Source organism: Oncorhynchus kisutch, linkage group LG10 (genome assembly GCF_002021735.2).
Source record: "Oncorhynchus kisutch isolate 150728-3 linkage group LG10, Okis_V2, whole genome shotgun sequence".
Taxonomy (NCBI): Eukaryota; Metazoa; Chordata; class Actinopteri; order Salmoniformes; family Salmonidae; genus Oncorhynchus; species Oncorhynchus kisutch.
Genome location: NC_034183.2, coordinates 39,227,339 through 39,243,626, shown reverse-complemented (window position 1 = coordinate 39,243,626; position 16,288 = coordinate 39,227,339). Strand labels below are relative to the sequence as shown.

The window sequence follows — 16,288 nt, the reverse complement described above, 5'->3', positions numbered from 1 at the left end:
GTATATATGTATATATATATATACACATATGTATATATGTATGTACATGTATATATGTATGTATATATGTATGTGTATGTATATATGTATATATGTATATGTGTATGTATATATGTATGTATGTATGTATGTATATATATATATATATATATATATATATATATATATGTATATATATACACACACACACACACATATATATACACATATATATATATATATATATATATATATATATATATATATATATATATATATATATATATATATATATATATGTGTATATATATGTGTGTGTGTGTGTGTGTGTGTACCAGTCAAAAGTTTGGACACACCTACTCATTCAAGGGTTTTTCTTTATTTTTACTATTTCAACATTGTAGAATAAGAGTGAAGAAATCAACACTGTGAAATAACACATATGGAATCATGTAATAACCAAAAAAGTGTTTAACAAATCAAAATAGATGTAATATTTTAGATTCTTCAAAGTAGCCACCCGTTGCCTTGATGACAGCTTTACACACTCTTGGCATTCTCTCAACCAGTTTCATGATGTAGACACCTGTAATGCAGGTGTTCCTTGTTAAAAGTTCATTTGTAGAATGTCTTAATGCGTTTGAGCCAATCAGTTGTGTTGTGACAAGGTAGGGGTGGTATACAGAAGATAGCCCTATTTGGTAAAAGACCCAGTCCACATTCATGTGTTTGTTATGACCCCTGTCTGTCTGTCAATGGGCTGTGGTCATGTTTCAAGCTCAAGGTTCATATTGATGTCAGGGTAAGGGTTCCACTCTTCTATTTGTGTCTGTGTTTCAGATCCGGTCATAGATATCAGCTGTGTAACCAATGGGGATCTGGACAGCATGACCTGTAGGTGGAACAACATCCAAACTAAAATCAACTTCCTGTCCAGGTCAATACTACTTTTACTTACAGCATTGGACCACCTACACAAACATACACCTGTAAAACCTACACATATAGCTTAATACTTGTACATATACTTGTGCATACTTGCACATACACCAGTAAAACCTACACATACACGTGTATACTTGTACATACACCAGTACAACCTACACATACACGTGTATACTTGTATATACACCAGAAAAACCTACACATACACTTGTATACATGTATATACACCAGTAAAACTTACACATACACTTGTATACATGTACATACACCAGTAAAACCTACACATATACTTGTACATACACTAGTAAAACCTACACATACACTTGTACTGTATTGTTACAGTGACCGTTGGTTATCTTATGAGTCCAATCAATCAAAGAGTCTTTGCAATAGAAGCCCAGCATGGAATACAGCACAACATTACTTTTGATTCCTGTGCAATATTGACACCTTTTCGGTGTCTCTGCTTGGTGTCTCTGTGTTGTATTCCTAAGAAATACGGGACAGGAACTGGTTCAAGATCGTAGAACAATACAGAATGGATTTAGACCCCTCAAGCAACTCAAATGACTGTATGTAATTATTGGTAAATTGCCACGATTTCAAAACTAAGGCAGTAAACGGAAGTTTAGACTTGTTGCATAACAAAGAGCTATGGCATCATAGGGAAACCATACCCATAAGGCGTTTTCACCCTGAAATACTTTGTGTGTGTGTGTGTGTGTGTTACTTCCCTTGTGGGGACCAGAAGTCCTCACAAAGATAGTAAAACAATGAACATTCGGAGAGTTGGGGACATTTTGCTGGTCCCCACAAGGAAAAAGGCTATTTTAGAATTAGGGTTAGAATTAGTGTTAGGGGTTAGGTTTAGGATTAGGGTTAGAATTAGTGTTAGGGGTTGTGATTAGGGTTAGGGATTAGGGTTAGGGATTAGGTTTAGGGGTTAGGTTAGGGGTTAGGTTTAGGATTAGGGTTAGGTTTAGGATTAGGGTTAGGTTTAGGATTAGGGTTAGGTTTAATGTGACTCTGTACCATTTGATTTTGAAGTAGGCTATTTAACAAGACCTTCATGATGATATGCGGCCGCTGTGTTACAAAACAAATGGCTTTTTCTCTAATCTATTGATGATCAGATACTTCAGTTGTAAGGTGCTCTGTTGCGCTCACAGTTGTTAGTCAACTTAAGCACTGTTACAAACTTAGACTCCTTTTCTTTTAACGGTAGCCTATTTAGAAATCAAAACGTCTCCGGTGCTGCTGCATGGGCTAATTGGTGTTCTTGCCATCAATTACACAGGCTGTGTGACCTATTTCTTGATCGACTCATATCAACATCTCTGCACATTAGTGGTGGGGTGGGCTAACTAAATAAAACAGAATAGGCCTAATTAAAAGAACAACGATGAAAGGGGGAAAAAAATGCTGTCCAGAGCATGCCCAGAGCTGAGTGGTACCAGAGCGAAATTGGAGGGGGAGAGAAGGCCAACACTCCCCAAAAAATGTTATCTGGTCCTCACTCTACTCTGCTCAAATCCTTTGTTTCGGGTTAAGGTTGGCTTAAGGTTAGGAAAGGGTTATGGTTAGGAGTTAGGAAAATAGGATTTTGAATGGGAATCAATTGTTTGGTCCCCACAAGGATTGTAAAATGAACGTGTGTGTTTGTGTGTGTGCGTGTGCGTGCGTGTGTGTGTTTATATTCTCCAGGGTGGCCGACCTATCCTGCGATGTCATGGAGGAGGCGGAGGCAGAGGAAGAGGTGGGCGGGGCAGTGGGTGTGGTCAGGGAAGCGGTGTGTGTATCCAGCAGATCTAGAGAAGTGAAGAGCTGCACTCTGCAGCCAATCAGAGTGACATCATGCTACAAGCTATGGATGGAGGCCAAGACAGACAATGGCACGAGGTCACATCCTGTGTACATCACACCTATGGACCACGGTGAGTTAGGACATGTGCAGTATAGGAATTCCAAGTTTCAAGTTTATTCGCCACGTGCACAGGATGCAACAGGTGTAAAACATTACAGTGACATTTTTACCTTGAGCTCTGTCCCAACAATGCAGTGACGGTAATAATATAGATAATAATAGAAAATATAATAAAATAACACACAAGAAGGATGATAAAGTTTGAAGAAACCTGCTCTCGATGGTGCAGCTGTAAAAGTTCCTGAGGATCTGAGGGGCCATGCCAAATTGTTTCAGCCTCCTGAGGAAGAGGCATTGCCGTGCCTTCTTCATGATTGTGCTGCTGTGAGAGTACCATGTTAAATAGGGACCACAATGGAAATAAGTCTGACTTTTTTGTGATATCCATGTGTTGTTTTTAAAAAGTATGTACTGTGAGTATGTTTTTTTAGCTTGCAAATAAAATCAATCAAGTCAGCAGTAATGTGGACACAGAGGAACTTGACCCTCTCCACTGCTGCCCCATTGATGTGGATGAGTGTGCACCCCCCTGTTTCCTGTGGTCCACGGTCAGATCCTTGGTCTTGCTGACATTGAGGTTTTAAAAGGTTGTTGCCCTGGCACCACACTGCCAGGTCTCTGACCTCCCCCCTGTAGGCTGTTTCATCACAGTTGCTGATCAGGCCTACCACCGTCGTGTTGTCAGCAAAGTTGATGATGGAGTTGGAGTCGTGCGTGGCCATACAGTTGTGGGTAAACAGGGAGTACAGGACGGAGCAAAGCACACACCACTGGGGGGCTCCCCGTGTTGAGGGTCAGTGTGGCGGATGTGTTGTTGCTTACTCTCACCACCTTGGGTCGGCCCGTCAGGATCCAGTTGCAGAAGGAGATGTTCAATCCCATGGTGCCAAGCTTGAATACCGCCCAGGCCTGAGGCCTTGCGAGCGTTGACCAGATTAAAAGCCTTACTCGCGTCGGAGAGCAAGATCATCCAGTCCTCTGGGGCCTGTGGGGAAGCAGAAGTATAGAGTCATGACCTGATTTGCTGAACGGGGGGACGAGGGAGGACCTTGTATGCATGCTTGTGGATTGAGTAACAGTGGTCTAGGACTTTATCGCCCCTAATGGCGAAGGAGACGTGTTGATAGAAGTTGGACATCACGTGTCTTAGTGCATGGTTTCGTACTTGTTTATAGCCTACGTAAGGGAGTGGCATTTCCCATATGAGGATTTCCATATTGCAAAAGTACGGTCCCTTACTAGACGTCCGTGGGGTTTAATAAAATAGGGCTACGGCCTCAGGTCGATCCCCAGGGCCTGGTCTTCTGGGAAATCATCAAATAAATTCTCTCTGACATTTGATTTCTGTTTTATAGAATGTAAAATATTGGGACATTTTTCCACTGTACTGGAAAATTCCATGGCTGCTTATTGCAAATGGACAAAACATCCCCAAAACGGACATGGCCGTTTCTCCTAACAGTTTGTCAAGTGCCAGCTTGTTGTTGTCCTAAGGTGGGATAAATACAGCAGTCATGATATCAGATTAAAAATCTCTCGGGAGGTAGAAGGGTCGGTGTTTGACCATCAGGTATTCCATGATGGGTGAACTGCGGTAGAGTCTGCACACCATTTGTTGTTGATGAAGAGAAACCCCTCCCCTATGTATTTCCCTGAATCCAATGTCCTGTCCACTCAGTGAATGGAGAATCCATAGAGTTGGATAGCCATGGGGGGTATCTTGTCTGAAAGCCATGTTTCAGAAAAACTGAGAATTTTGCAGTTATGTGAGTCCCGTTGGTAGCAAATCTGCGATTGGAGGTCATCCATCTTATTATCAAGTGACTGTTGGCCAATAGAATGGAGGGAAGTGGTGGCCGCTTTTCCCTAATCCTTAGTCTCACCAGGACGCCCTCTCTCCGGACTCTTATTTGCCAGGGTTTCGTCTTGGGTATCCTGAATATTTGGTCGGAGCCTGGTACACAAAAAGCCAAAGTCTAAATTGAATCAGAAATTGAGGTTAGTTCTGGTCGATCCTAAGAAATTCTAGCGGATACATTTAGTGCCAAAAAAGTTACGATTTAAAAGCCAAAAGAATCACAAAATAGAAAAGTTGGGTCGGAGTTCACAAGACGCAACCATACAGTAGGGTGCCATCTTTAGATGTTCTGGTCTTTCTAACATTTATGTTCTTACCTGTTGTGGCTTTTAGGAACCTACAGCAGCATTGTGTCAATAATAATAATAAGTCCTTTAAAAAAAATACATGTATAGTGGTCAGTCTGCTTGACCATGCAAGATAATGACTGTCCTCTCCATCTCATCTCCCCCTCCAGTGAAGCCCCACCCTCCCTCGGGCCTTGAGGCAGTGAGCATGCCAAGTGGGGTCCTGAGGCTGGCGTGGGTGCCCCCAGAACTGCCCCTCTACGATATGCAGTACCAGGTTCGCTATGCCCTCTCCACTGGCAGGGCCCATCCATTCTGGCAGGTACGTAAGACTCTGGCCATAGGGCTCTGGTCAAAAATAGTGCGCTATGTAGGGAATAGGGAGGGTGCCATTTCAGATGCAGCCTTGAGCTTATCCAGAGTGGCAGGGAGGGAGCAATGGGTGCAATCGCCTGGCATCATGAGCATCAGTTGGTCGGACTAATTGAGTCTATTTGTTATCTACTATCTCTGATCTGACAGTGCCATTATTGCCCTAACTGGTATTGGTACACTCTGACATGTGGTGGCAGACTGGCAGGTAAATAAGGGGCAACCACACAGAGACTGAAGCTGTGTCTGAAATGGCACCCTATTCCCTTCACATACGTTTTTTTTACCAGAGCCCTACACTGCAAAATGTGAAATCTAAGCAAGTCTAAATATATGCCAATAACTGTCACGTTTGTCGTAACGAGGAGACCAAGGCACAGCATGATTTGAATACATCCTTCTTTTATTAACAGAGAAACACTAAACAAACAAAAGTGCCGCTATTTAAACAAGTGCTGAAACAGACAATTACACAGACAATAACCCACAGATAAACCAAGGAATATGGCTACCTAAATATGGTTCCCAATTAGAGACAACGATAAACAGCTGCCTCTGATTGAGAACCAATCCAGGCAACCATAGACATATAAAACACTAGACTAGAAAAAACCCTAGACATACAAAACCACCTAGACATACAAAAACCCCTAGACATACAAAAAAAATCTAGACATACAAAAACCCCTAGACAATACAAAAAAAAAAAACACACCGCCCTTGTCACACCCTGACCAAATCAAATGATAAAGAAAACAAACATAACTAAGGTCAGGGCGTGACAATAACAGCTCGTTTTCAGTTGTCCCCCCTACTCAGACCACTCTCAGACCTAGCTAAGTGGTTTAATTGAAAACAAATCACAGTAAGGTACTTCATTGTTACACATTTATTTGATATTGAGCTAAGTTGCATTGGACCTTTTTAAGGTAAAATATCTTGACAAATATTTTTTTTGCATTATGGATTTTTTCTCAGATGGTTGGCATAAATTAGTCTGTCTCTAATCTGGGGGTGGCATCATTGCCTAAAAGGATATGAAAAGGAATAGGCCTATCTGATTAAAACATATTTTTTTTTTAAATGTGCCCACTTTTTTGGAAATATTCCTGCCATTTTAAAATGCTCCTTCGCTTGCTCGGGTCACATAACATTCATATCTATTAAGACCTCTATTTCCCTAAAATTATTTTGCTTTTGAGTTGATGGATAAATATGTAGCTGTTTATGCCGGATATCGAAGTTCAATCACTGTAAAATATATTTTCGGATAGGATAGAATAGACTTTAACGTCCCTGAGGGGAAAATGTTTCACATTATCATGGGATATGTGATTTAACATGTGCTTTTTAATTGGGATGTGTACTGCAGGTCCTGGCTTCTCAGGCAGAGTCGTGGGCTGAGGTCCCTGACCCAGATGTATGTAGGGTGTACAACGTGCAGGTCCGCTGTATGCATATCAACAGGTCTGGGACCTGGAGTGACTGGAGCCACACTCTATACACCACCCCTCACAACAGCAGAGGTGTGTACAGTATGTCTCCGTCTCATCTATGTAATTGAAACTGCATTTATACAATTTAGTCTCATTGAAGAAAAAAAATCTATTCAGCAAGATAACACATGTATTGTACATAACAGTTTTGACAAAGTTGCTTTGACAAAACGCATCAGCAATACACTTTTGTGGGGAATTAAGCTGCTGTCTTGAAGGTTCTCTTATAATTGCGCCAGCACACCACAACTATCAAGTCTGACCTACTGTGTATGTAGAGCACATTAACTCTCACAACCACAATGGATGGGTCATTTCAAACCCGTCATTATCCATGGTTTGTTGTGTGGTATAAGCTCTTTCTGACCCTGATCTAACAGTGACCTTGCGTGGTGTCTGTCTAATCACTGTTATTGAGTGCTACAGCCAGCACTTTAATATGAGCTTCTCTGATATTTAGATCTGATATAAAATGAAAGCCTCAGGACATAGGTACATAAACACACACAGGCGTGCATGCTAGCATGCACATGCACACACACAGAGCTGTAATATCTATGTTCTGTTCTCTCAGCTCCTGACCAGGGTCCTGATTTCTGGCGAGTGTTTCAGGAGGATCCAGCAAGTAACCAGACTAACGTCACTCTTCTCTTCAAGGTACAGTCCATAGCCTACAGAGAACACATTAAAGATTGCACAATATGTGGTTTAAACGTCAACATCAAATAGTTACATTAATTGAACAGGCGTGTGAAGTTGCCTCCTCTCCTTTCTACTACATTATTGTCCTTAGTTTAATCCGAAAAACCTATTCAGTTGTTTTCCCCAACACTTGTCTTGTTTTGTCTGATCAAATAGTATAAGGAAGTAGCACATTGGATAATGATTCCTCATTAGAGTCTTTGATAGTCTCTAAACTCTTCCCCATAGCATTTCCCCATAGTGGAGCCAACCTACTGTGTGGAGGGCCTTGTAGTACAGCACCAGGCCTCTGGGGGCATTGTGACTGAGGAGCGGATAGGCCTGGTGTCCTCCTACCGCTTTGAGTGGCGAGAGGAGGTCCACTCTGTGACGGTCAAGGCTCAGAACAGCCAGGGATACTCCACTAGGAACATCAACATGACCCTGGAGAGACACCCAAAACGTAAGGGAATGTATTTGAATAGGGCTGAATAATTGTTATACCCAATACACAGATTACTAGTCAGTCAATTAAGAGTTAGTAGTTGGAAACATATAACAGTGGGGAGAACAAGTATTTGATACACTTTAATTAATACACCTCTACGTGCTTTGTAAGTAGGAAAACCTGCAAAATCGGCAGTGTATCAAATACTTGTTCTCCCCACTGGATCTGAAAATACAATTTTCTTTGAAAATCTTTAAGAACTGGTTGTTTGTTTTCACGTTTATTTTTATTAGTTGGTGTTTTTGGTTCATGTCATGGACGTCAGTTGAAATGCTAGGTGTGCTGCCATTACAGTCATCAGGGAGACATAGCAGGCATGTTAATGTCAGTTAAAAGCCTGAGAGTGGACTAAAAGCCATTATCTCTGGCTTGGGATGTCGTCTTCCGAGGTCTAATAGCTGTTATGGAATTAATTGTAAAATGGAGCTCTTCTCAGCACAGGTCTCTGTGACACACCGGGATGTTTGTGTTTTTTGTGTGTGTGTGTTCTCCTGTTATTCATATTTTCATTAATAGCTAATTAGTTGAGAGGAAACCATTAACTGTGATACAAGTAGTGCTGGTTCTATTAGGTTTCCTATTGAAGAAAAAAAAACAGACTATGAATGGGCCCAAAATAAAAAGCTGCTGATCAGTTTATTTTATAGTCAAGGACATGAGGGGAACACTCGTCATTGTGCTAATTCCCTCGCATGTCAGAAGTAGCAGAAAACACACAGTAGTAGAAGAAGAGTAACAGAAAATGTTAGACACGGACAGAAAATATAAACATGTTATTATCTTTCTTTTTCCCTCTATCACTCTCCCTCCTTTTGCCTCTCTCCCTTCTCTCTTCCTCCCTCTCTCCCTTCCCTCTTCCTCCCCTCTTCCTCCCTCTCTCCCTTCCCTCTTCCTCCCTCTCTCGCTTCCCTCTTCCTCCCTCTCTCCCTTCCCTCTTCCTCCCTCTCTCCATTCCCTCTTCCTCCCTCTCTCCCTTCCCTCTTCCTCCCTCTCTCCCTTCCCTCTTCCTCCCTCTCTCCCTTCCCTCTTCCTCCCTCTCTCCAGGCCAGTGTGTGCGTTCGTTCTGTGTGTCCCGTGTGAACAGTAGTTGTGTGGTCCTGTCGTGGTCTCTGCAGCCCAACAGCAGTGTACCATGTTCCCTGGTCGTAGAGTGGTCGGGTCAGAACCACCAGAACAGACAGGGTCAGACCACAGTGGGCAGGGAGAGGTGGACCAGGGTCCCCCCTACTGACCAAGTCTTCTACCTACATGGTACGTTCTCATGTCGCTCTTTCTCATTCCATAACAATAATGAGGCTATATACAGGGGGAACCAGTACCGAGTCGATGTGTGGGGGTACAGGTTATTTGTAAAGTAACTATGCATAGACAGTAAACAGCAGTATAAAAACGTATAAACAAAAAAGGGTGGGGGGGTGGCAGGTAAATGTAAATAGTCCAGGTGGCCATTGTTCAGCAATCTTATGACTTAGGGGTAGAAACTGTAAAGGAGCCTTTTGGACCTAGACTTGGCTCCGGTACCGATTGCAATGCGGTAGCAGAGAGTATAGTCTCTCGCCCAACTTGGGTGACTGGAGTTTTTGAAAATGTTTAGGGCCTTCCGCTGACACCGCCTATCATATAGGTCCTGGATGTCAGGAAGCTTGCACCCAGTGATGTACTGGGCAGTACGCACTACCCTCTGTAGCGCCTTACGGTCAGATGCCGAGCAGTTGCCATACCAGGACGTGATGCAACCGGTCAGGATGCTCTTGATGGTGCAGCTGTAGAACTTTTTGAGGATCTGGGGACCCATGCCAAATCTTTTCAGTCTCCTGAGGGGGGAAAGGTGTTGTTGTGCCCTCTTCACAGCTGTCTTGGTGTGTTTGGACCATGTTTGGACCGTTGGTGATGTGGACACCAAGGAACTTGAAACTATCGACCCGCTCCACTACCTTCCCGTCGATGTTAATGGGGGCCTGTTCGGCCCTCCTTTTCCTATAGTGCACGATCAGCTCCTTTGTCTTGCTCACATTGAGGGAGAGGTTGTTGTCTTGGCACCACACTGTCAGGTCTCGGAACACCTCCCTATAGGCTGTCTCATTGTTGTCGGTGATTAGGCCTACCACTGCACTGTCGTCAGAAAACTTAATGATGGTGTTGGAGTCGTGCTTGGCCACGCAGTCATGGGTGAACAGGGAGTACAGGAGGGGCCTAAGCACGCACCCCTGAGGGGCCCCAGTGTTGAGGATCAGCATGGCAGATGTGTTGTTGCATGATTCAGTGTTGCTTGCCTTGAAGCGAAGCATAAAAGGCATTTATTTAATCTGGTAGGCTCACGTCACTGGGCATCTCGCGGCTTAGCTTCCCTTTGTAGTCCGTAATATATGCCACATCCGACGAGCGTCAGAGCCAGTGTAGAGCTGAGGCTCCTGTGTGGCGCAGCGGTCTAAGCCACTGCATCTCAGTGTTAGAGGCATCACTACAGACCCTGGTTTGATCCCGGGTCCCATAGGGTGGCGCATAATTGGCCCAGTGTCGTTAGGGGAGGGTTTGGCTGGGGTAGGCCTTCATTGCAAAATAAGAATTTGTTCTTAACTGACTTGCCTGGTTAAATAAAAAAGTAGGTATTCTATCTTAGTCCTGTATTGACTCTTTGCCTGTTTGATGTTTAGTCTCCCGCTCCTTGAAAACGGAAACTCTGGCCTTTAGCTCGGTGTGGATGTTGCCTGTAATCCATGGCTTCTGTTTGGGAAATGTACGTACGGTCATTGTGGGGATGACGTCATTGATGCACTCATATATAAACAGTGGGGCAAAAAAGTATTTAGTCAGCCACCAATTGTGCAAGTTCTCCTTCTCTTTCTCATTTTGTCTGTCATAGTTGAAGTGTACCTATGATGAAAATTATAGGCCTCTCTCATCTTTTTAAGTGGGAGAACTTGCACAATTGGTGGCTGACTAAATACTTTTTTGCCCCATTGTATACACTCCTCAATGCCATTGGACGAATCCCAGAACATATTCCAGTCTGTGCTATCAAAACAGTCCTGTAGCGTATCATTTGTGTCATCTGACCACTTCTGTATTGAGTGAGTCACTGGTACTTCCTGCTTTAGTTTTTTCTTGTAAGCAGGAATCAGGGGGATATATTTACGGTCAGATTTGTCAAATGGAGGGTGAGGGAGAGCTTTGTATGCGTCTCAGTGTGTGGAGTAAAGGTGGTCGAGAGTTTTTTCCCCCTTTGGTTGCACATGTGACATGTTGGTGGAAATAAGGTAAAACGGATTTAAGTTTGCCTGCATTAAAGTCCCCGGCCACAAGGAGTGCCGCTTCTGGATGAGCATTTTCTGGTTTACTTATGGCCTTATACAGCTTGTTGAGTGCGGTCTTAGTGCCTGCATCGGTTTGTGGTGGTAAATATACGGCTACGAATAATATAGATAGTGTGGTCTACAGCTTATCATGAGGTAATCTACGTCCGGCAAGCAATACCTCGAGACTTCTTTAATATTAGACATCGCAAATCAGCAGTTAATGACAAATAGACTCACACCCACGCCCCTCGTCTTACGAGACGTAGCTGCTCTGTCCTGCCGATGCTGGTGTCGTCGTTCAGCCACGTCTCGGTAAAACATAAGATATTACAGTTTTTAATGTGCCGTTGGTAGGATAGTCTTAATCGTAGAACGTCCAGTTTGTGGTGGTTTACCTACTTGTTAGCGAATTCTTACAAGGTACCCAATCCTCCTCCCCCTTTTCTTCACGTTGGTGACGAGGATTTTGGCCTTGTCTTGACAAAGCAGTATATCGTTTGCATTGGACTCATTAAAGAAAAAATAATTGTCCAGTTCGAGGTGAGTAATCTCTGTTCTGATGTCCAGAAGCTCTTTTCGGTCATAATAGACAGTAGAAGCAACATTATGTACAAAATTAGTTATAAACAATGTGAAAAAATGAACAAAATAGCACAGTTGGTTAGGAGCCGTAAAACGGCAGCCATCCCCTCCGGCGCCATTGTATTCTCTCTCTGGGTCTCCTTTTCTTTCGCAACACTCAGTTCCATTTAACATTTTCATTCTAAATGGATCTAGAATGGCCTAAATAAACCCACACAACCACTGCAGGACAATTGATATAGTCAAATTGAGGTGAATATTTCAGTCCACTTTGAGTTCCAGTTTGAGAGATTGTTGGCTGTGAATATCTGGCGCCCTCTAGTGACAGTACATATTCATGCTTCAGTCGGACTAATCTGAGCATCTCTATTTCTCTGCCTTTATTTTCCAGGTGATTTCTATGGCTCTGAGGAGTATGTGTTCATCTTGTATCCAGTGTTTACAGATGGAGAAGGAGAGCCAGTGTATACTAAAGGTAAGCTCTACTCTACCTTCAGGGATGAATACAACCAACACAATCCACCCTTGCACCAATATTTCTGTAGGCTACAAATTGTATTTTATTTGTAACGTACACATGTTTAGCAGATGTTATTGTGGGCGTAGCAAAATGCTTGTTTTTCTAGCTCCAACAGTGCAGTAATATCTAACAAGTAATATCTGCCTAGTGGTTAGCGCGTTGGGCCAGTAAACGAAAGGTTGCTGGATCAAATCCCTGAACTGACAAGGTAAAAATCTGTCGTTCTGCCCCTGAACTAGGCAGTTAACCCACTGTTCCCTGGTAGGCTGTCATTGTAAATAAGAATTTGTTCTTAACTGATTTGCCTAGTTAAAAATTTCTTTTTTAATTGACCAGTGTTCCATTATTAAAGTGGCCAGTGATTTCAAGTCTATGTATATTGGGCAGTAGGACATAAGACATTATATGTACATTGCAGCATATCCCTTAGGGATATGTATTTATTGACGGTCCTCTGAATGTGATCCAATATGGATTGATTGATAGCCTTACCATGGTGTTGTCCTGTCCTCCAGCCTTTAGGGGGCCCAACGCTGGGCCTGCTGCCTACATGCTGATGATGATCATCGCTTTCCTTGCCATTGTCCTCTTCGTCACCCTGGTCATATCCCAAAACCAGTAAGATTATATCTCATATAATTGATCAAACACTTTGTTTACTGCTCAATAGCAGTGGTGTATTCTGTTACATAAGGACATTACTCAATAAGTACATAACAGATACTATGTGTAGTGGGTCTGTCACTAAGAAAGAGAGGACCTATGGTTTTGGCCTCTGGGTAGGTGGTGAAGACTAAAGTGGTCATTCTAGGTGGTGATTATTGATCTGAGGAATGTGTCAGACACACTGATCAGGAATGTAATTAGAGTCTACATGACATTTCGACAATAGAAAGAATGTCCTGAGGGTTCAATTACTGTCGTGATTGGCTGAATGTGTTCTGACGAAGAGGGAGACATGGAGAAAGGGGGTGTGAGAGGGGGCAGAGAGAGAAAGGGGAAAGGGAGAGATAGGTAGATGAAAGAGAGAGAGAGGTTTTGGATTGGAGACTGAGAGGCTCCCTGCCTTGTTGTTAACTCCTATTCTGTCTGAATCCCAGCATGAAGAAGTTCATGTGGAAGGATGTTCCCAACCCAAGCAACTGTTCCTGGGCCCAGGGGGTGGACTTCAGGAAGGTGAGATGGACAACAAACCCATTTACTCTTGAATATAATCATACTATCTCTAAATAGCAGCGACCATGAAAAACACAGCACATTTACCACAACACACTCTACATACAGATGTAGGACCTTAATTTGAGCTTGTTGGATACAACAGGAAAATAATACTGCAGCAACAGGAAATGTGAATTATAATTCATGGAGATTTTTGTAGGGGTTGATCCATTTTTTTCATCAGGAAAAATCAAGTCTGAAATGTCAAAGTGGAAATGACGAACTTCAGAAGCCTTTTAAAAGTTCTCTTGCAACAGGGTGATCCAATTAAGATCACCTGTAGGGAAAGGGGGATACCTATTCAGTTGTACAACTGAATGCGTTCAACTGAAATGTGTCTTCCGAAAATTTAACCCAACCCCTCTGAATCAGAGAGTTTCTGTGGACTGCCATAATCAACATCCACTTCTTCGTGGCCCAGGGAACAGTGGGTTGACTGCCTTGCTTAGAACAACAGATCTTTGCCTTGTTAACTCAGGGATTTGATCCAGCAACCTTTTGGTTACTGGCCCACGCTCTAACCACTAGGCTCCCTATAGGGCTGCTATTTAGATCAACTATTCTATAAACTACATGAACTCTATAGCTTACTTATGGCAGTTGGCAGGCCAGTTTACCTTGCTGTGTTCCTAACTACTGTTCTGTGGTCCTGTCCAGGCTGAGACTATGGAGCAGTTGTTCCGCCAACCAGAGGGCCTGCCAGCCTGGCCACCACTCCTCATCTCAGAGACTATCTCCCAGGCCACCATCGTAGAGAAGACTTGTCACCCAGCCCCAGACAAGGACAGCATCCTGATCCCAGCCTCCACCCTATCCCTCTTGGACTTAGAGGTGCCTGAGGTCCCAGAGGAGGAGGAGACCCCCCAGCCCCCAGATCTCCCCAGGAGTGTGGAGAGCTCATCCCAGTCGACAGTGACCTATGCTATGGTCCTGCTCTCAGACGACCCCTGCCGGCGCTACAAGCAGAACGGCAGCCTCAGCCGCTCCAGCGACGAGGGCAACTTCTCTGCCAACAACTCTGACATTTCCGGCTCCTTCCCCGGGGGCCTGTGGGAGCTGGAGAATTCCCATTCCCGAGCCGGAGGGTCGGATCTGGATCCACAGTGTTCATGCTCTTACAATTATGTGGAGGAGTTTTCTGAGACGTCGGAACAGGAGGATGAGGCCCTGGGAGGAGAGAGGGATGGGGGGATAGAGGAGAAGGACCTGTATTACCTGGGAATGGGCTACCAGGAGGAGAGTGAGGAAGAGGAGGAGGAGGAGAAGAGGGAGGAAAACACAGAGGCTATGCTGCTGAAAGAGGCGGTGGTTCTGCGGAGAGAGGGCTCATCCATTGAGTCCAACCCTCTACTTGGGTGTCGGGACTCTATGTTTAGTGAGTCCAGTGACAAGGCGGCGATGGTAGGGATAGGGATGATTTCTGTCCCCCTCTACCTTCCCCAGTTCAGAACTGCTCCCTCCAGGCCACTCAAAGCACAGGGCAGCACCCCCAAGCTGTAAGACCTGGTAGTGCCTAATGTGTTGTTTTACTCTAATGCTGCTGTTTAGTCCCTCCGGAGGGACAGCACTCAGGAGAGACATAGACAATATTCCGTGGCCGGTGTTCAGCCACTGAACCTTGGCTGTGTCTTAGATGACACCCTATTCCCTATATCGTATAGTGCACTTAGATCCCTATGGGACCTGGACAAAAGTAGTGCACTTGTATCAGAAATTTAGAAGACAGGGACAAGGTGTCCGAGGGGGCTAGGCTTACTAGGTGCTAAGCCTCTGCCCACATCATAAGGAATAGGGTGCCATTTCATAAGCATGCTCCCTCCCTGTCTACAGTGGCACACTGCTACACTGCACCTTCAGTCCACAGAAGGCCAGCTCTATCATGTATCAGAGCTGAGGAGAGGAGACTCCTTTATCCAGTGCTGCACACATTCAGGGACTATTATGCTGTGATGAAGGGAACGCCATTAAAAAAAGAGCGCAATACAAGCACGTGATAGGATCTTGTCTCAAAGCAGCACTGAATAGTTTGACTGGTGGCACACAAATGATGATCATCATGATGCTGGTGAATTTGGATGCTTTTGGAACATTTACCGTAACTGTTGTGGAGAATTGCCGTTCAGATCGGCACTTGCGCTGACTGAAACCTCAAAAAATGAATGTAGCTTTTCTTCGTTGTTTGCACTGTATTTGAAACTGTGTTACGAAATGTAAAAAAATGTGCCATCTATTTTCATTGCGTGCCATTTGCTATTGAAAAAGCTATTGCTAGGTATACATTTGATGGAAGAATGTACATTTTGAATAAAATGAAGACTATCCCTTGCTGTAGAAGGCAGAATGATATTTAATGTGTGTCGCGGTCCCTCGTCTATTTTCCCTGGTCAAAAGCAGTAGAAAACAGGTTAGGGTTTGCAGACGGACAGTTCTAGGAGATCCAGGAGCTGCCATCCTGAACCATTATATTTGGTTGTATATTGACTTAGTCACCTGTGGAATGATATAATAACACCATGTGATTCTTGCAGCCTGTAGGCTACTCGCAGACCCAGGCTGTGCCTCGAACCTGTGGGAATGACATTACAGTGTGCAGCAGACGTGGGTGAGGTGGCTGGGCTGTCA

The 16,288-nt window shown here is 43.9% G+C and overlaps 1 protein-coding gene across 6 annotated transcripts in view; it reads left to right on the top strand.

Annotated features, from left to right (window-relative positions):
- The window catches only part of LOC109898128 (leptin receptor), a 66,964-nt gene extending 50,952 nt beyond the window's left edge, over nucleotides 1-16,012 (top strand). For all 6 annotated transcript variants that reach the window (XM_031833646.1, XM_031833642.1, XM_031833644.1 and 3 more), the window contains 11 exons: nucleotides 820-916; nucleotides 2,629-2,858; nucleotides 5,164-5,315; nucleotides 6,738-6,891; nucleotides 7,436-7,518; nucleotides 7,792-8,005; nucleotides 9,095-9,301; nucleotides 12,320-12,403; nucleotides 12,964-13,066; nucleotides 13,549-13,624; nucleotides 14,324-16,012. In XM_031833646.1, the coding sequence (XP_031689506.1) occupies nucleotides 820-916; nucleotides 2,629-2,858; nucleotides 5,164-5,315; nucleotides 6,738-6,891; nucleotides 7,436-7,518; nucleotides 7,792-8,005; nucleotides 9,095-9,301; nucleotides 12,320-12,403; nucleotides 12,964-13,066; nucleotides 13,549-13,624; nucleotides 14,324-15,166 (2,243 nt within the window). In that variant the 3' untranslated portion in view covers nucleotides 15,167-16,012. The remainder of the gene's footprint in view (nucleotides 1-819; nucleotides 917-2,628; nucleotides 2,859-5,163; nucleotides 5,316-6,737; nucleotides 6,892-7,435; nucleotides 7,519-7,791; nucleotides 8,006-9,094; nucleotides 9,302-12,319; nucleotides 12,404-12,963; nucleotides 13,067-13,548; nucleotides 13,625-14,323) is intronic.
- Nucleotides 16,013-16,288: the final 276 nt, after the last annotated feature.